The 22,778-nt window shown below is 31.6% G+C and overlaps 1 protein-coding gene across 1 annotated transcript in view; it reads right to left on the reverse strand.

The window, feature by feature from the left end:
- Positions 1 to 6,214: 6,214 nt before the first annotated feature.
- LOC124368115 overlaps positions 6,215 to 22,778 on the reverse strand; it is a 31,757-nt gene continuing 15,193 nt past the window's right edge. The window contains exon 2 of the mRNA XM_046825389.1: positions 6,215 to 6,329. Coding sequence (XP_046681345.1) covers positions 6,215 to 6,329 — 115 coding nt within the window. The remainder of the gene's footprint in view (positions 6,330 to 22,778) is intronic.

Here is a 22,778-nt window from a genome sequence, read left to right on the forward strand (position 1 = left end):
ATAAATGTTAGTGAAGCTAGATAATGCGTTAAGAAAAATATATACGACAGAAAAATTGCAATTAAGGTTACTCTTATGTAATCGTATAAAAAAAGTTAAATCCAGTTAATGATACGTACTAATATTTTTATGTAGATAAAATTACAAAATCATTGTACTTTAATCTCTCAAATTTGATGAATAATATCAAGGGAAATAATCAGCTACACTTAATGTTTTAAAATTAAATTAATGCAGGAAATTTGTCACCTTTTTACATTAAAAATCTAAAAGTAGAAAATCCAAAACATTCTCGTCTCTCATGTAGGTATAAAAACCACAAATCGGAAAAATATTAATAAAAAACGCTAGTAAATAAAACTTGATGATGCATAGTTATTGTTAATAGTTGTAGTTACAAGAAAGCGTAATCGCTATGACCAAAGACAATACTACGTATATTTTTAATGAAATTATTATGAACGAAATATGGTTTTCCTGAATATTTCTATGGTTTTGTGGTACAGAAAATCAGTAACACTACGATTCGATATCTAAAATTTTATTGCTTCTTTAAAAAATATCTTATGACAGTTTGAATTTCGATTATTGAATTCGGACGCGAATAATCTGCAATTCTATACTATATAATATTTTACAATCCGATGCAATGAATTTTGTGGTTAGCGCTTAAGATCTATAATCAATTTCACCTTAAAACTTTTTATCTTATTTTAACACTAATTAATATTTGTATTATTTTGAAGGAAAACGGTTCAATGGAAATTAACACTTTTATTAATTTTCTCGAGAATTGAGTTAAACCGGAATTTTATAAATTGATGTAGTCCTAGGTCGCACTGGTAGCAAGCAACAGGTCCTTTCTATACTTCTAGAAAACTGAGTTCTACGACGAAGTCCTTTAGTTTTAAAAATTAAAATTTGTTTCTATAGTTTTCCTTTTTAAATCTGGTATATTTGTGAGATTTTTTCACAATATTGGTTACAAAACGAAATAGTTATCAATTGATAAGTCTCAAAATGTAATATGAATGCATGTTATTTTAATTTTTTTGCAATAAAATTATTTTACATGAGTTACTGCGTTCATACATTACAAGAAAAAATAGAAAACATTTAAAGGTAACAGCGAATATATGATATAATAAGTTTAAATGAGTGTCCTATAGGAATTACAGTATTAGGTGTAGGATAAAAAAGACCCATTTGTCATCAGTACGATATTGTTTAAATAAGATGCGCTAACAAATGGCATTCTTGATTCAGTAGAGTTTCATCAGTGCTCGGTTAGCTCACTATAAAAGTTAGGAATGTTATCTGGAGAAGTTAAATTGAAGAAGGTCATAAGGTTAAGTAAAGGTCATAGCAAAACAATCTTAGTTTTATAAATTAAATCTTAAAAAATACTATTCATATTATTGGTTATGTATATTTCATTCATAGTTTTTACAATGTAAAGAGAATCAAATTCCCGCCATCCTAATAGATTTGAGACAACACCTAGACTGATAATTTTGAAGAAGCTGTGCAATACAATGAAAATCAAATGGAGGCTTTTGATGTTAAGAGGTTGACTGAAGATGTCTTCTCGCAGATCATCTCTGGACGATAGGTTCGAGACTGAAGATTTCTGAACTACTTGCACATAGTGCCTAGACACGAAGTTCAAGGCTTTGTATACAGGGTGATTCAAAACTAAACGGCAATATCTCGGGAGCTTATTCTATAGCTAAAAACAAGTAAAAAAAGTTCATATAACCATATGCCCGGAAACGCTTCGTTAGCGAGTTACGCCTAGCGAAAGATTTCGCCCGGATTTCAGAACCCTTGGTGAAATCAGGCCGTATAAAAATGGTAAAGGTAGTTACAAAGATACAAATACGATTGTTTTTTATGTTTTTATATCTGAGAAATTTATTAAAATTCGTCCCAGAGCTTTAAATGCAATACTTTCAGAGATATCTTACGTAAAACACAAGAATTGGTGCAAATAAGTAACACATTTTTGTGTTTAACGTAAGATTACTTCCATAAATGTTAAATAAAGGTCATTTTTTTCTTAAACAGATTTGTAGAACATTTAATTCTGAAAAGATTCATGTGAATTACTTAGGAAAAAAATTAATAATAGGTATTGAAATTTAGCTTTATTTAAAAATAAAACAGACGCACAAAAATGCATATTCTTATCTGCATAAAATATTAACTAATGTTTAGGTTGTGAGTAACAGCTGATCATTTATTCAACACTTTTTATCGTCATATTTTCTTTGCAAAGGTTGGCAATATCAGCTGATCAACAATTAAGTTCATGAAGTAATATTTGAATAACCTTTATGGAGGTTTTTGTATTGTGGCGTGTGAAGATTGTATTTTGTGAGATCCTGTGATTATTTGGAAATATTTTATACAAGTGTATAAAATATTTTATTAAATATTTATTTTTAAAATATTTCATTAAATATTTTTATAAAAGTGTATGTAATTATCTTAGTAAATAATGGCAGATAATGTAAATGGTATGTATTCGTTTGAAGAGTATACGGACATGATACTGATTTACGGCAAAGTTAACAAGAATGGTTTAGCTGCAGTTCAGGAATATCGTGATACTTTTCCACATCGAAGAACACCTGATCGCAAAACATTTGAAGCTGTGGAGAGACGACTTAGAGAAACTGGTAGCTTTAAACCGAAGCGAATAGATACTGGTCGTCAACGTAGCGCAAGGAAATATAATAATGAACAAGCAATAATAAATGCTGTAGAATTATCACCAACCACAAGCACCAGACGATTATCACGTCAGTTAAATATTTGCCAGTCAAGCGTATGGCGGACACTTCATGAAGCACAGTTGTACCCATTCCATATAACACGTGTTCAAGACTTGTTACCGCAAGATCTTAATAAACGGAAGATGTTCTGCCGCTGGTTAAGAAGAAATTGTTTACGACATCAGTATTTTCTTCGGCGTATTCTCGTTACTGATGAATCCTGTTTTACTAGAAATGGAATTGTAAATTTTCGTAATACCCATACTTGGGCGTACGACAACCCACATGAAACTGCGACGAGGCATTTTCAACATACATTTTCAGTCAATGTATGGCTTGGTGTTCTAGTTGATAATTGGATTGGTCCATTTTTCCTCCCTAATCGACTTAATGGAGTAGCGTACTTAAATTTTTTAAGAACAAACCTGCCTACCCTCTTGGAAGATATTCCTGTTCAAAACAGAATAAATGCATGGTTTATGCATGACGGAGCACCTCCACATTTTTCTAATGATGTGAAAAACTATTTAAATGATACATACGGTAGACAATGGATTGGTCGAAATGGACCAGTAAAATGGCCCCCACGTTCTCCTGACCTCACGCCAGCCGACTTTTTCTTATGGGGTTGGATGAAGTCAATTGTTTATTCAAAACGGATTAACACCATAGAGGAGTTACGTAATCGCATTACAGAGGCGGCTGAAACTATCAAGAATGCTCCAAACGTTACGAAACGCGCTAGAAAAGAGTGGATTCGTCGTGCGAAAACGTGCATTGCTAACAACGGAGGACACTTTGAGCAACTATTATAGGTGATTATTACAGTTTTATAAAGGAAAATACATTTTATGTTAATGTTCAGTCTAGAATAAATGATCAGCTGTTACTCACAACCTAAACATTAGTTAATATTTTATGCAGATAAGAATATGCATTTTTGTGCGTCTGTTTTATTTTTAAATAAAGCTAAATTTCAATACCTATTATTAATTTTTTTCCTAAGTAATTCACATGAATCTTTTCAGAATTAAATGTTCTACAAATCTGTTTAAGAAAAAGATTACCTTTATTTAACATTTATGGAAGTAATCTTACGTTAAACACAAAAGTGTGTTATTTCATTGCACCAATTTTTGTGTTTTACGTAAGATATCTCTGAAAGTATTGCATTTACAGCTCTGGGACGAATTTTAATAACTTTGTCAGATATAAAAACATAAAAAACAATCGTATTTGTATCTTTGTAACTACCTTTACCATTTTTATACGGCCTGACTTCACCAAGGGTTCTGAAATCCGGGCGAAATCTTTCGCTAGGCGTAACTCGCTAACGAAGCGTTTCCGGGCATATGGTTATATGAACTTTTTTACTTGTTTTTAGCTATAGAATAAGCTCTCGAGAGATTGCCGTTTAGTTTTGAATCACCCTGTATATGTATTAGTTTGCTGTTGTGCAAGATATTTTGATGTGCAATGACTTATGATTTTGTATTATTTCCAGCCGTTATTAATACCATCAATATCCTCATTCTTCAAACTAGGTACCATAATATCTCTAGGAAATAAAGATGGCAAATTGTGCTAAGCGGGAAAAACTGTTCGACTTGTATATTCTCTATTTTTGACCATCAATCAATAAATGTAAAAGATACTGATTTAAGCTTAAAGGAGAGCCCAAAATTTAATGATATTTGTTGCCTCAATTCTGATTTAGAATTAACTTTTAAATGTTTATTACCATAGTAATTAAATTGCTATTTCTAAAATCTGTGAGCTAACGTAAGCAAAGATCAATAGTTACAAAAAGTAGATTAGGGAAGGCTATAAGCGTGAAGGAAACAGGATTTTTCCGGACATTTGCCATCGTTCAGTGAAACAAGAAATCAGTAACACAACGTTTCGAGATCTGCAATCTGATCTCTTCTTCAGGTAAAGAACTAACCTAATACATACTAGGTTAAAATAAAATAAAATAAAAATAAAATAAAAAAATTATAAAATACCAATTTTCGCGTAACAGACTTCAGTAAGGTTGAATCCAAACTAAAGCTGATTTAATTCTCGAGAGGTCCTGTTGACAGGTGTGGAAAGCAGACAATCATAAAGAAATATTTATTTCCCCGGCAGGCTAAAGAGAAAGTCTATCAGCCCCCTATCTCTCTATACCTCTAAGATAAACTCTATAAGTCATAGCATTCAATTACTCTCAGTAACATTCAATGCGACATCTCCTAACATAGAACTCATACTCGTCTATGTAAAAATTAGGTTAAACGCAAAGTCAACAGTTTCAATCTTTCTTCAGATATCTTGCCACATATTGGATTCCCATTCTCTTCTATACATTAGGTTTCTTAGGAATTTTCCAATAATAGAAGTTCAAATGAGCTAAATATTGTAGTATAATGCAAGAAGGCGCTGATATAAAAACTTATTATTTATTGCGTCTCTATGGATAAAATTCTCATTTAGAAATCTCAAATAATAGTTTAATATACATACAAATTAAAATATTGTATAACTGATATCATGATTACCAATAATAACAATGTAAAATTATTCACTAACACTCACTCAAATCCCATAGAGTCATCATACTCTAATGTAAATAAAGCTTCATGCAAAGTTTAAAGTCCTGCAGGTCAGCTCATATTCGATAAATCATGTGAAAAGGCTGTAACGAAGTGTTTGAGTCCCCAAGTAATAGAAAGGGAAAAACAATACTTGGTCGTAGAAAATCAAAAGAGATAAGACAATTTATTTAAAGGGGATTAGAAAATGTATAATAAATCAAGCAATGCCTTACTGCTTGCCAGCCCCCACCATAACAGGGAACCCCCACCACAACTCTTTTACTAGATAAGCAGGAGGCGTGGAGCTGGCAAGGCAATCGGCCCCTAGCGGCCTGACCAGTCCGACGGACGTGTTGAGCCCGCGGGACACCGGACGGGCGTGTTGAGCCCCCGGTACCTCGTCGGACGGGCGTGTTGAGCCCCCGAAACCCCCGCATGGGCGTGCTGAGCCCGCGGGACACCGGACGGGCGTGTTGAGCCACCGGTACCTCGTCGGACGGGCGTGTTGAGCCCCCGGCATCCCCGCAGGGGCGTGTTGAGCCCGCGGAACATCGGGAGGGCGTGTTGAGCCACCGATGTCATTTTTAACAGTTGTGGTTGGATGGGGATGGCCCCCCCACTCCTTCCACATGTTATCTGATACATATAAAGAGAGTTTGTATGTTTTCAGATTCATTCTGATGCAGAATCGCTACCTGATCAGAAGTACTCGTAGGAGTCGTGATTTTGGATGTGATGGTCTGCCAGCCAGTCGAGAGAAGACGGAGCTAGGGGACATCATACGCCACTGTTTCAACCGGGGACCATAGAGTCGTGACAGCTATGCTGATCTCCGAAACCTGCTACTAGACCTCGAGCACTTCAACGGAGGTTAAGGAGCTTACGGGGGCTACCAGTCGATCCCAGGACTGCACCTGACGAGATCGTGGTTCGATACCCAGCTCGGCCCTCCAGCTCCAGGTCCAGTGCGGGAGTTCTTAAGGGAACACCAAGTTGTAAATATTAGAGTTAAGGAATCAGAGCTCATTTGTATATATTGTACATAGACTGGGGATAGATGTAATAAAGCAGACCAGTGTTTCACTTAAACTGTGTTTCTCATTTTAGTTTAATGACCCAGGATAGAATCCCCTTACAAAAGACTAGTGCGGAGGTGGGTTTTCCCGCGGGATAGAAGTGTTTAGTGAGATAGGGGAAAACCCCTTACAAGGCAGGCAGATAGACACACATACAAACATAAAGTAATTTTTGTCCAGACTTACGAGTAATAGGCTTTGCTAAAGCTTAGCTCGTAACTGTTATTTTTATAGCCACATTCTGTACAATACAGTAATTACTGTAATTAATTACACACTTTATTTGGACGGAAATACCGATAGTGTCATAGCACACTTTTAAATGGATTACATATAATATTATTTTCAGTTTCCCCAGTCCACACTGTTTGTTTGCGCTTTTTTGGTATTTTCTCTCGGTGAGAATCAGAGAGCAAGAATTCCAGAGTTTCAGATCATGCTTGAATTTATCAAATTCAAGATGATTCATAAAATCTTTCACTGCATTAATTTATCAACACTCAAACACAATCTTATCTCTGATTGGTTTTCAATCAGTTAGCATACACTTTGTTATGATAATCTAAACATTTCATAATCGATATTGAAAATCCTTAAACAATTGTGGTAAATGAGCTTAAAGTTCCATAGTGCATGGTGAAAACTTCCATTTTTTGGTAGTACATTAAAATGCTTTTTACACACACTAAGAAGCTGATTTTCTCCTTAATAGTGCCGGACTCCCGCAGGCTATTTTTTCGCAGAATACCGGCTAAAAAACCCCTTCGTCAACCCTTTCGTTCAATCATTCAGTTCCGGGCCTCCAACTATATGTTTTGTGTAACTTATGACAAAAGTATGAATAGCTCCTTCTCCCGATTACTTATCGGACTTTACGAATATTTAACGTGCTAGTTAAAAGTTTTTTATTTTACTCTATATTAAAACAGATTGAAACTTTTGTGTAAGATATGTATTGAGAAAAATCTAAGAGTGTTATTAAATTTTAAGCTATGAATTTAGACTCTTACTTCTACATGGCACACATCTCAGAAATATCAAAATCTCATCAACTACCAATAAGTAATTGTAAACATTATATATAAAACCTAATACTTACTCTAGAATGTTCTAGTTCAACATATTTTTATCAACATAGAGTGCATATAATTTTTTTATATTTTTTACATAAAGTTCGTCAAACAACTAACAAGCTATCACCGCACACTAATTGAATGCGACATGGAGAGATAGCGTAGCTTAGCCTATAATTCGGGTTGCATAATAATTTACGGACACTGTGACCAGAAATTGACAAACAGGATGTAATCAGTCATCCGGTATTGTTTCGTGACGTAAATCCCGATACTAGCGCTGCTATTCCGTAAAATTTGTACCTGTGCCTTATATATATATATATATATATATATATATATATATATATATATATATATTATTTTAGTAAATTACTGTACAAATAAAATATTTTTTAAACATTGGCACTATATTTCGGTGAAAACCGTCTCCAGGTGCATAAATTGTATAAAATAGAAAAATATAAAAGAAAACAGTACAAACGAAAGTAAATAAAGAGTGATATATATATATAGATGTTTATTGTCATAATCCAGAGTTAGACACAATCAAGAATTATTACCAAATATTTTTCATTTTTGCTGTTTTTCTGGGCAATTTACTGAGAGTTGAGCTAGGAACGCACGAAATATTTCTAAATTTTAAAACTGACATAATGTGACGCCAAATTGCTGGTTAACTAGGGATTCAGTTACAAAACATAAACTCTATTAGGAAGGCAGTTTCAGCGGTATGTATATCAGTAGTATTTTATTTAGTTTCATCTACAGAAGTAAGTACCAAAATATATGCAATGTTTGAATATAATTCTCAACACATATTTTTCATGCTATTTTGTTTTTTTATCCCGTACTGTCTCAAACCACTTGTATGAATAGCAATTTAAATTAAAATAAAGAGCATTCAATATCTTAACAAATCGTAGTAAGCCTCTCAATTAAATGGTTAGCCTAGAATAAGTGCTTAAATATAACAAAAGTAGCTATTGTGTGCGATCACGTAGAAACTAGAAAAAAACAAAATAATTTATTCTCAGGATGTTTTACCAAAGCAATGGTATTGGTCTGCCACTCGGGCAATTTTAATCCACTATTTATGAGTTATTCCCACAATTTTACAAATACATGAAAATGAATATAATTAAAACAATATATTCGTTTGGTATTTTGAGTAGCCAAGTTTAGGTGTGGGTGTTTCGTACAGTAAATTATTAAACGCTAAGAGGCTTTCATCCCAGGAGAACGTCCTCCTGTAATGCCTCTCTGACAAGCAAAGGACTTGATCTTCTTAGCAAGACTTCACATGCCACTCCTTACAATAAAGCCTTCGCCTCATGGCAATCAAGTTAATTTGTAGCAATGAGAGAAAATCTATAATAGAGGTAAATTTTAAACATTAAACACCTCCTATTCTATATTGTTATGAAAAGATATCAACTTTGTAATTTGTTAATATATAAATTACTATAAAAAACTGTGTATAGGATTCAAAAATAATTACTAATCATCACTTTTTTCAATTTGTTTTGCTGCCAGGGTATGGTTTTTTTCTAATTATAGCAAACAATTTAGTAAGGGATTTCTAATTTCATAAATAAATAACTAACCTTCAAAAATATTTGTTGAGCCTTTAAGCAATTTGGGTGGTAGTAACCTTTGTTCATTTTGTTCTTGTGATATTCTGTGGAATCACTATCAAAAGAACAATCATACAGAAAAGTATATTTCACCCCCCTTCTCATAACCGACCAAACAAAAATTGTGGAACTCAAAGTAGTCAATACACAAATACGTCACTTTGTTCTTGAGTCATTAGCCAAAAATCTATTTCCCAAATGTATATTTTAAAAGTATGTAAATTGTGCAATATTTAATTTCAATATTTAAGACACCTGAACTATTAAAGATACTGGAATACATTATATTACGAAAGACTTTTAACTAAAAAAAGTGCATCCATCCCTCGAAACCGACATACATTCTGTGTGTATCTGTGTACATACGAATACACGTGTTCGGATTGTAGAGATAAAACTGCGTTCTAGTATACAGTAGGGAGAAACTTAATCTTTTAGCAAAAATTATACTAATATTTTTAGCACATCTAACTGGCATTGTGCCTGGCTAACGCCATCATGTACTCGTATTTTTAATAAGTCCATACGTGATTAGGATATTACGGACTTTATTTATTTATGCAATTATCTCTTAAGGCAAGCTTTAAATTGCTGTCAAACGTAATATATTCCTGCGAAAATTTTGAGGATCTATGGTACTTTTAAGTACCACTAAATAGACTGTTAATATAAAGAATAATCATGGCTTCAAACTAACGAAAGGCGGTATACGTACAACTTAGTATAATGAAAATACTTGAACAGGTAGCAGCACCTTCTAGGCAGCACTTATTTAGTATTTCGAAATTATAAATTACGACTTCCGGACTTTCAATACCTAATAAATATGTATTTTCCTTTCTTTAAAGATTTTTACTAACGATGAAACGTTTTAAAGGATCTTAGTATCATTTACCATTGCTAATTTTACAAAATATAACAACGATACAAGGATTTGAAATAAATAATCTGGGTCAGATGTAAAGATTATTAGTTCATAAAAATTATAAAAATTAAGACAGTGAAAAGAGATCAAACATATTCGAAAACTGCATAGAGGTCAGGCAGGAGAAAATGAACCCAGGTGTTCAAACAACACTAGCATAAGTCATAAGCATAAGAAGTAAAGAGTAATATCTTACGTCATACCAGCACGAGTGGGAAACGTGGCTTCGAAACGTTGTATTGTGCACTTTGCATCTTGTCACAATCGCAAACTTTCAAAATCCTAATATGTATTTTGGGAGTGAAAAGGTTGACATTTTATTTTATTACTCTTTTGTTCTAATAATATATCACCACTGAATTAAATATAATTAGCACAACAATAAATAGTACTTATAAGTACCTTCCTACCTCCATGACAATGTTAATAAGTTCAGGTTATTAATACAAACGAAATGTTAGCCTCATTTCAATGTTTAAAACGTGGAGGTTATTGGTTATGCATCGTGACGTTATAACAAGTTTTATAAGTCTATTTTTTTAGCACAACAAGTATTTGGCACCTATTGTCACCCATATACTAGATGGTGAGGCTAAACACACTTTTGCTTTGATCATACGCAGTGACAGGGCACTTATACCTACACATGGTATTTCCTCTCTTGAAAGGGGATAACTGGATTATCAACTGTTCAAAACACTTATACCTACACATGGTATTTCTTCTCTTGAAAGGGGATAACTGGATTATCAACTGTTCAAAACACTTATACCTACACATGGTATTTCCTCTCTTGAAAGGGGATAACTGGATTATCAACTGTTCAAAACACTTATACCTACACATGGTATTTCCTCTCTTGAAAGGGGATAACTGGATTATTAACTGTTCAAAACACTTATACCTACACATGGTATTTCCTCTCTTGAAAGGGGATAACTGGATTATCAACTGTTCAAAACACTTATACAGTACCTACACATGGTATTTCCTCTCTTGAAAGGGGATAACTGGATTATCAACTGTTCAAAACACTTATACCTACACATGGTATTTCCTCTCTTGAAAGGGGATAACTGGATTATCAACTGTTCAAAACACTTATACCTACACATGGTATTTCCTCTCTTGAAAGGGGATAACTGGATTATCAACTGTTCAAAACACTTATACCTACACATGGTATTTCCTCTCTTGAAAGGGGATAACTGGATTGTCAACTGTTCAAAACACTTATACCTACACATGGTATTTCCTCTCTTGAAAGTGGATAACTGGATTGTCAACTGTTCAAACAATGTGTAAAATCTTCAAGAAGTAGCACAATGAAATAGTCTGATTAATATGAGACTACCATAGTACACAACAGACCAGTGTGTCACGATCTCAAAAGAAAGTTACCAAATTACAGTCATTTGTCAAACCACACAACACAGACTTGGAAAGAAGATATATTAAATTACGCAGTTGTAACATTAAGTTCAAACAGTGAGGCAGTAGTTATTCTGCGAAATTTTGGAAATGCATTTTTCAATGCCTATTTCTTTAGTCAAAAGACGACATTTGGGATATGATGAGAAATGGTCTAATAAATTATATATTATTAGCACAAACAAGGTAATTATTTAATTTTTAAAGATTTCTGTTTCAATTAAAATGAATTGTATTAAAGAAACTGCTGTAAAAAGAACATGATAATGTATATGAGATAAGAAGAAAGGGCTATCCATCATACTGGATTGGTTATAATAAATTTATTTTCATATTTATTTACAGATTGCCTTAGTTAAGCTGCATATAAAAAAGATACTATATGTAAATAATATCAACAAACTCAATAGAAAAATAGGCACGATATTATCATTCAAAACTTTTACTGCAGTATAACGTTAGAATTCTGTTGAGTTGGAGGCCACTTCGAGGGTTTATTATTCATTTTTATTATTTCTCACTGTGTTTACATTCCCCAACTGTTTATTGCCTTATTTTATGAGTTCGTAAAGTTGTATTATGTCAATATCCAAATATATCTTTAGTTTTAATGCACCGAGTGTACTACAATTCCCTATAGAACTAATTGCAATCCTGTGTAATCCTGTAAAGTTGTTACACATTATTATTTTATTATATTTTAGTTCAATGAAACCTAAGTCGCACCACTGGCATGGATATTATGATCACAATTCAACGTTTTATTTAGCAGGTTAAAACAGCTAAAATTACAATTTTTGCTGTAACTCACAAGTAATGATATCGTATTATAAAGGAGTTTATATCGTTTGGTACACAACTTTTAAAACGATTATTTACTTTATTTATCAACCCATTTTTTTAAATTTCTGAAATAGGTTATTGCATTTATAATTAAATTGTCTCCACAAAATATATTAACCGCAACTTTATACTAAATTACATGGAAATATTGAGATATTTCCGTTTATAATTTATAATTACCCACCATTTTGAAAGATAGCTTGTAATGAATTAGTATATTCTCTGATATAACTGTTGGGGTTATAAAGCTTTATATAAAATTTCAGATTATACAGCAAGCCGCTTTGAAATTAAACATAGTTAAGTTAAAAAAACTAAATGGTTTCTGTTTGGGTTCATAATGGAGTTTTAAATGTTTAAATGCAATAGTTTGGTTTTTTTCAATCCAGGGGAAATTCGTGAAAATGTTAGTGGAGTTGTTTTAAACATTCTGTTCATTAATTACCTAATTATTATTTTATAACATTACAATACAACGATTACTTGAACAGTTCTGTTTCGAGGGGGCATGCTCATTATGAGCATCTTCAACGGATTCAATAGCAGAGTTTATTTCTAGTCTTTTCATTCACTGTAATGATTTTGTATAAAGCACAGTTACTTGCTATTCGAATTTATACCCTAGTACAAAGTTATAGTTACTATTTCCAGCTTTGCACTATATTGCTGTCATCGTAGTGGATTGAAATGGGAGGAAACCCTCAAACAGTTTCTAAGTTCATTTAGAATCATATTTTTTTGATAACTTTGTATTTGATTTGGATCTGTTGTGTGCAACGTAATGACTAATATTACATAATAATGAAATAATAAGGGATCCGGTAATTAAATAGTTGCAGTATGAAACATTTCACATGCCCAAACTTTAATACTTTTGAAAAAGACACTCTTATTTAAAGATCCCGACTTTTCTTCAATAAACGTTTTTGTGTTACACATATATTAACGTAATTATAAAATGTGAGTCAGACATCACTCAATAAATTTCTACAATATTACAAGTTTCTAATGTGTGACAGATATATACTGGGTGATAATCCTCGAACGAATATACCCATCTTGCAACCCGGACCGTCAAATAGACATAAATGCACATTTATGGTCCCTCCGATGAGGCAAGTCAACAATAAGTGCTTAGCAAAAAAATATCTGCTACAAAACCAAGTGCTCTACCTCACTTATATTGACATACATTAAATTCCAACTCACTAACAATATTTGAGGTACTACTATAGTGCAAGACATTTCATTAAAGACTATTTTTTATGCAAATTAACTGTTCTTTAATGCACTTAGGTAAAATATTTTGTCTTTTTAACTACACATGAGTATAGAAGATATTGCTATAACACTGTTATTAACCTTTCTTACTACAGTATCTTTTATTTATTACTAAAATGTTAAGCCAAACTGCCAAACATGCGTTACGTCTTGTACTATAGGGTGCAATTCAGTATCAAAACTCAATAGTGACCAGAAAGGAATAAATTAATGTACCTCGCTTTATATGAGGTGATTTAGTATTAAATCCTAACACAATAATATAATCTAAGATCAATTTTATCCGATACAATAATTGTACAATTGTATCAGGAGGAGACTGCCATCAGCGCTTTATCAACTAACAAATACATTAAACTGAAATGTATCTTGTCTCGTGCCAGAAGCCTCAATATTGGTTTCGAATACATAAACATGATCTGTGGTACGCAATTAGTTGTATTGCAATAAATACTTCCTGAATTAGATTACGGCTATCCTTAATCAAAAATCACAAACACGATATATAGATAGGCGACCTTTTGGTCATCGTAATACATAGACGATCTTAATTTCACATTCTAAAGTTAAAAACTTTTTTCTTCACGATTATTTAAATTGAATTAGCCTAATTTAAAAACAAGGAACATCGCGTGCAATGATTGAGCATGTCACTCCATGGGAAATTTCGAAGCTTTACTGTAAATTGTTCTTTTGAGTAACCATGATTATGGAAAACAGAAAATTGTAGAATACGCAAATTCTTAACAGTATTAAATACTATAATTTAACAATTTTATCACGAAATATTTAATAGATGTACAGTATGAATTTCATTACATTATATCGAGTCCTTCAACAATTCCTTATATCAGTATATTTGTCTATATATATATATATATATATATATATATATATGTGTGTGTGTGTGTGTGTGTGTGTGTGTGTGTGTGTGTGTGTGTGTGTGTGTGTGTGTGTGTGTGTGTGTGTGTGTGAGAGTGTGTGTGTGTGTGTGTGTGTGTGTGTGTGTGTGTGTGTGTGTGTGTGTGTGTGTGTGTGTGTGTGTGTGTGTGTGTGTGTGTGTGTGTGTGTGTGTGTGTGTGTGTGTGTGTGTGTGTGTGTGTGTGTGTGTGTGTGTGTGTGTGTGTGTGTGTGTGTGTGTGTAGACAAATATGACTATAGACTATTAGAATCCGTATTAGAAAGACTTGCTTGAGGCTCTGCACTTGAAGGCTGATATTAATAGTAATTAATTCATTGGTATTGTTCAAGTAAAGACAATAGAAATAAATACCTGTCTAAGGCATCATACTATTTTTAAGAAAGAAACTTTGGATCGTTACACTGAGCTCGTTTGGTTACTATATCCTTTTTCGCGAGGAATTTGACTCACTAACAATCCTAGAAAGGTATGGGTCAGAATCTAAGGTCTGAAAAATAAGTGCCACCCTGGTAGAGATCAGAACCTTTTCTTTAAATCAAACTTTACCGGTTCCTTTTACTTGGTAAAAACCTTACCTGATGAGTCAGAACACAGACATGAATATATGAGAAGTGAAGCAGCTAGCATATTAAATGACACTTTAAGGTTATGACACACTTCAGGGATGATTGAAATCATATAGGAATAATAAAACAGGCCACATTCCGTATTGAATTGTATAAACCTCACTCTTAAGGTATGTTTTTGTATTTAATGTTTCTGATATTACAAATGATTAAATCAGTATTTAGTTTAAATTCCTCTCGTATATTTTTATCAAGTAAATAATCATTTTAAATGAAATATCCGTGGTGATGTGTTTTAAATTAATACTTCCTTATTTCAAACATTCTAAACTATTGAATATGTCAATGAAAAAAGTGTAATGATATTTTTACGTATACTATGTTGCGGTATTACCATACAATCGTGTAAAGGTACACATTTTGTATTGCAGTCACCTCTATAAATGTAATCATTATTAAAATACAAAATGTAATCTACATAAGTTATAAATCTTAAACATTCTTATAGGTCATTTGAAATTTTCTTAGTTTTTACACAACATATAACCTATATCACTAATGGTCACATATAAGTTTTAAATAAATGTAAAGATAAGTTAGTATTTACGATATGGGAAGCATTTCTAAATTAAGCTCTTTATTTTTACATAGGATAGTACTAACTTGAATAAAAGTTCAAATTAAAGCAATAATATTTCTACTCAATACATGCCAAGTTATAAAACCAATCGTTAAAGCATACAAAGTGGTAATAGGAATTAACGTACCATATGCTGATACCCTCTGTGTTGATGTAGAATTAATTAATTTGACGGTGTGATAACAATATTATCTAACATACAGTTTATTATTTACCTAGTTTAGCGATTGTAGGTCTGCTAGTATAGTACTCCCTTAAGCTATAATTTCCTCATAAATGCAGTGTAATATGCACAAAGCGTGTGATATGCTGATTAGGGCATGATTAAAGTCACTAATGAGAAAGCCGAATGAAAAGTCATAACTCTAGGATAGTAAAATATTTTTACCGTCTAGTATCATAAACCATAATTTAGCCTATCTGTGAGAAATATAGGGATATCAACTCAATTGAAGTAAAATTATAAATATAAACAAAAATATAAATATAAAAAACCCATTGAACTCTACTCACGAAATAAAATTTTTCCCATGAGCTAAGCCCCTAACTGGGATGGATATAAATATAAGTATTCGGATTTTCAAGAGGAAAAATGTCAAATTTAAAGGATATTGTACTTACAATGTGTGCCTTATAGTGTCTTCATACTTTAGTGAGACAAATTTTTTTTAATTTTTTCGCTGCTCGTCGAGATTCACTAAACACAGCCAATTATTAATGTTATGATCTAAATTTTAAAAATAAGTGGCTGCATTGCTAGAGATAGACATTTAGTTTTCTCTCGTAATAACCATAGAAACTTTCACTAATTGTTATTGTTGTATTTAAATACTCGTATATGTTTAAAACAAATTATATCACAAATCATGACACAAATACCAACACAAATTAAAATTTACCAGCCCCTCGAGTGATGGGATTTGTTAATGATTAGCTAATTAAAGAAGTTAGGACTCATTATACATTTATAAATCACATAAATTTATATTAATTGCTTTGCTTCGGTAACATTTGTTTTAATCACTCTAAGAATACACAAATTAGGCAAATTTTTATAGTTAAATATTATTTAAATTTCTTACTCATGCTTATGATTCAACGATACATTTAACAAACCTAATGTGAACTATGATAGTTGACTATGGAACCGGAAAGTGGGTAGCTATTTGTATTTACTGTGTGAAATACAATATTTTTCTGCGCATTTACAATTTAATAACGTATAATATATTTTATTAATCGGACAAAAATTAAACGCAAATACAGTCCCAGAAATACCTTAGTCCACCATGAGATGACATTTTTGGAAGTAAGCAGATTGTATTTCCTGAAGTATTCAAAAGATCAATTGTGTGTATAGCTTGTTCCGCCGAGACTGGCACAAGTACGACTCAGAGTTTTATTTATAGTTAAATAAAACTATAAATATATAGTTTTTTTATTTCTTTTTAATGGGAATACGCCAATTGAACTATGATGTGTGAAATATAATTGATTCATACCAAATATGCTTCATCACAAACCAAACCTTAAATACGGACCAATGATAATTTAGTTTAGGTTTTGAAACTCTCAATAATTAAAGCGTAAATAATATGTTCTATAAACATACATCCATCTGATTTGCAATTATTTTAGGGCTTCATAATGCTACATTATCATAGGTCCTTTCACTAAGAGAACTGCAAACTTACTATTAATCTAATGTGGAATAAAATAGTTCAATGTTGTTACTGAACTTGTTCGAGTTATTCATTTATGTATTATGGAATATTGCAGAGAATTTTGTATATTTATTTTGTACTCATAACATCTGTTCCACACTCCAACTTAAAACCCTAAAAATTTTTCTGAAGTAGATCAGGAGACTGTTATATCTTCCAGTGACAATTTGCCTCTTTTATCCGATTAAGAACATTAATACAACATTAAAACGTATTTACAATTTGTTCAAGTCCTGTTTTCAAAGGTCTCTAATACTGATATACCTAAAAAATAAGTAACAGTGATAAAGGACCACCAATTACATTGCAGTAACCAAGAAAAAAAAACCACTGCAAAAAATTCTAATTTTGTCCAATGTTCTTTAAAATTTCAATATACCTGTATTCTTAGTTACCACTTAAATGCATTCACCAAAAACAATAACAAGCATGGTAGCGCAGTCAATATAACGACGTAGGTTATCCGCAAAAAAACAAGGAATATTCAAGGATTATTCCATGAATATTCAAGGTTAGGAGAGTTGTAGCAATCAACTCTCAAGTCGGCATAAAATGTATTTTAATAAGTTATGCCTCAGCAAATATTAACAAGTAAATACCCACTATATGTACCGATATGAGATTTTATTTGAGTGACTACTACTTAAACTCCAACTGTGAGATTTTGTAAAGTTCCCTTTACGTTCCAGTTGATCAAAACAAATCAAACGAAAGTTGCTACAATGTTGCTTTTTATTAATGTGTAAAATTAGATAAATTAGTTTCAAATAGTTCTAATATAACTATTATAAAGATGAAATTAATCTCAAAAAGTATCAAGACGTATACTACATGAACATTTTGTTTCTTCTAACAGCCTTTATTTTCACTGAATTACTTTTTATATATCTAAAACCAATTCTTCAATAATTGCGTAAAATTCTCTATAAAAAAAAACTCCTGAATTAGTTACAACGTAATTCAGAAAGAAAATTCGTACCTCCCAAAACTCACTCACGGAACTTTTCACACACACGGAACGGACTGATATAGATTCGCGCACTGTTACAAAAATATCGGTGGATATCGTGAAGCGCTGATTTAAATATTCCCCCATCTACCAATAATTAATTATGTAATTTCTGAACAAAACCATTGGCCTAGCACGTTTCCAACGAATTATCCAACTTTCCTGATCTTAATCTACTATAACCCAGTAATAGTTTTACAACAGAGCTGGCACAACAAAGGCTCAATTCAGAATCTACCAACTGTCCTTAAGTAACATATGCAGATTTTCTCAATATCATTTCCTAACGTCTTACAATATAATTAATGAAAAACTCCATTTTTATTATTAAATTAAATTTACAAAACTGTTAAAGTTTAAACTAATTTTGCCCAAAATACTACAAGCGGTAAATGTATCCAATTATTAATATATATATAATTAATTTATACAATCAATTAATTTAGCTAAGACGAGGATTTGTGGAACAGAATAGATTAATGAATTCGCATAAAATTTAATTTTTGTAAAAACAAAGCATACAAAGAGCATTCGATTAATAACAGCTTTTTGGATTGGGACTAAAGGAGTTGGGAGGGTTGCATAATTGTGTTTGGGGTTGAGGGAGAGGTGAACAGAACAACACCATTAGCAATACTTTACAATTTATGTGAGCTTTAAACGGTTATCTGTGTGTTCCAAAATTCCTTACACTTTTTTATTTTACTTATTAATTCTAAAGGAGGAATAACTTAAATAAATTATGTCTCAACAACATATAAAGCTAGCTTAAAATTGAAATATAACGTAAAAGAAAATTGCAATACACGTTTGAAACATACTACTCTTAAGAAAATCCTTATCCTTTAAAGTTGCTACTCTTCATACAATTACTTGCCTCCTTACATTACGTTTAAACAGCTCTGTGAGTCACAACCTCATCAAATCTATCAGTGCCTAGAGATATGCATCGTTGGTCAAAAAATTTATAGTGCCCCATATAAGTTATTAATCCATGTTGATTGACACAAAGCTACACATAAATTGATAATTATTTTACTACATTAATATAGTAGATCTGAATTATGTAATTTCGTATTCGTATTTTATATTTTATTTAAACTGTACTGTGGATTGACAGTAAAATCAATCCTTAGAGTATTTTGATTGCTACCTACTATTTTTTAATATTTTTTAACAAAATTATTTAATCTACTTGGACCGTGGTCGTATAGATAAACTGTTAGATCTACAAGTATATAAAAATCACAATGTGCAAGTACATTTAGATTCATGTAGTAAATAGTTAGTAGTAGGTTATACACCGTTGTGTTATGGGTGCTTGCTTACCTTGCATAAACTCATTACCTTCATTAAATTTAGAATCTAGTACTTATTTTATCCTTTTAACACCATTTAGCATTAATCATTTTTAGTACTAGACAAGTACGAGAACTCAGAACATTTAGTGAATTGTTTAACGCAACCTGTATACAGCTGTTTGTGTCAATTACAACCAAATGTAATTTGCTTAACATGAATATTTAATAACATAAAGAACTTCTTCAGAGAGAGATAGCCCATCCTATACTTCACATCATGTTTCCTACGTATTAAAATTTATCCTCCTAAAAGAGTTGCCAGGTACAACGTATTCATTTCGCGATTCCTTGGAAATTGTGGCAATATCATCCATAGTTGTGGTCCTACTCATTATCTGTCGATAAAGCGGGGAAAAAAATTTTCTTCTTGAGCTGCTAAAACGGGAAAAAAAGTATTACGCCATCCTATTCATATTCTATTCGTTAAAATGCTACTGAATATTTTATAACTATCCATAATCCTTACTATATAAAATTAATATTTCACTATAAATAATTAAGTATTAATTGTATTCATTAAATTTGATTTTTTATCTTAATGAAACAGTTACTGAAATCTAATATTCAATACTGCAAAATTACAATATTGATGCAACCGATTTGTTTAAAAAAATGTTCTTGTCGATTTACTTCTATAATATATGTTATGAAATTATTAAAGCTGATATCAGTGCTCTTCTGCAATTACCACTTGATCTTTGAGATCCTTATCTGTTTTGAGTTATGATGAAGGGATATACCTGGATTTCCAGCATTCAAAAAATCATGATCTAAAAATATTGCTATATTTGAAAATACGACTCACCACTAATTTAACAATAGTTGTAGATAAACAAATAAGTAATGAGACATTCTGACGATGGAGTCAGTGTACATCATTAAAGAGCGTTTCGTCTCTATATTAAAAGAAATACATTGAACCTTAACACCTCACAGGACCACAAGGAACAAGAAAATATCGTTTGTTGAAGCCATGATTTTAACCGACTCAAAATAAGGCCATTAGGACTGGTATCCCCTTGTCAGAAGACAGCACAGCTGATTGTTGAATAAAATACACTTCTAATTTAATATTTTACTGTTTTTAAACTTGTTTGCTAACTCTTTTGGTCTTTATAATTCTGTTTTAGATTTTCGTGAATAAAAATGTCTGTACTTTTTTCTAACGAAGAGGACCACGAGATCTTATTAAAAATTTCATAAGGCCTCTGTATTACTGAGATACTACATGTTTTTTTTCACCTCTTACCAGTTTTTAAAAAGTATTTAATCTGTATATGATTGGTTCAACAGTTACTATCGCTATAATGAAAATGTCAGTAGATGCATTAATTGTAATAAAGATTGTTCCAACATTCTTCACTCAAAAGCACTTTTAGCAGGCTTATAAAGTAATGAACACCAATAACTTTTGTAAGAATACATCCTTATTTGGAAGACGTTATTGCGAGTAATTCCTTACGTTGGCTTTCATCCATAAATTGACACTTAACTAGAACCAACACTCATAAGGTAATGAACACCAATACCATTTGTAAGAATACATCCTTATTTGGAAGACGTTATTGCGAGTAATTCCTTACGTTGGCTTTCATCCATAAATTGAGACTTAACTAGAACCAACACTTATAAGGTAATGAACTCCAATACCATTTGTAAGAATACATCCTTATTTGGAAGACGTTATTGCGAGTAATTCCTTACGTTGGCTTTCATCCATAAATTGACACTTAACTAGAACCAACACGGTGTGAATTTACTCTTGGGTATCACAAACCATCAGGCTGGAAAGAAGTAGAGAAACTCAATTTCTCGTTTTCTATCTCATAGCTTTGCAGAAGATTTGCAATAAAGTTCCAGGGATAAACATAACATACATATTTTAACAGCCTAGTTAATGCACTGACCTTCAGTTACTTTTAATTACGTTATGAAGAAACGCTTGGGAGTTTTGAGTAAAAATTCCAACAAATCATTTTTAATATCTTCGTTATTGGATACCATCACAAATTTATGTTTTTATTTCCTACGGAAATACTCTCCATTTTTAAATTCAAGATCCATATTAACTTATAACAACTTAACCTAAACAAGAATTTCTATAACAGAACATGTGAAAGGTTGAAAAATTATGTTAACATAATACACTATGGCAAGGCGTGATATATAAAAAGAAATAACACGCACATACATACACATATATACATACACACATATATACACACATACACATATACATATATATATATATATATATATATATATATATATATATATATATATATATATATATATATATATATGTGTGTGTGTGTGTGTGTGTGTGTGTGTCTGTAAATGTTTTAAAACTGTACCAATACCTACATGTAATCCGCAACAATAAATAAACTATAACAATAGAAATAACATAATAAACTATAACATAATATAACAAAAATATTTATAACAATGTTTCAAAAACAGCAACAGTAAAGATAACAGTAGTGACAAGATAATCTACGGCGTACAATAACAGAGAATATGAATAATTATATGTAGACAAATGAGGATAATGAATGATTCAATATCGTACTATATTTATATGTGGAATCATTTCAATCTCTGTAATTAACCATTTTTAAACAGCATGTGCTAAAAACAATTTTATGCATTTTAAAATAACAGTTACGTTCAAATTAAAAAAAAATTACAAAAATATACTTTATTGCTAACTTTTATTAAAAATTGCGGTAATGATAACATTTCATAAAACAGTACATGGAAATGAAATTTCACTGTGCCCTTGAGTTATTAGGCGTCGACCATATTATTCTATAATAGTGATAAATGAAAAAGGAAAGCAGATAATTTAACTTTGATTCGATATTTATAAATTTTCTACGTTTACATTTTACTTTCCTGGCTTTAGAAGCATCTATAAAAATAAGATTTCACTGC

The sequence above is a fragment of the Homalodisca vitripennis genome, chromosome 8 (assembly GCF_021130785.1).
Source record: "Homalodisca vitripennis isolate AUS2020 chromosome 8, UT_GWSS_2.1, whole genome shotgun sequence".
NCBI lineage: Eukaryota > Metazoa > Arthropoda > Insecta > Hemiptera > Cicadellidae > Homalodisca > Homalodisca vitripennis.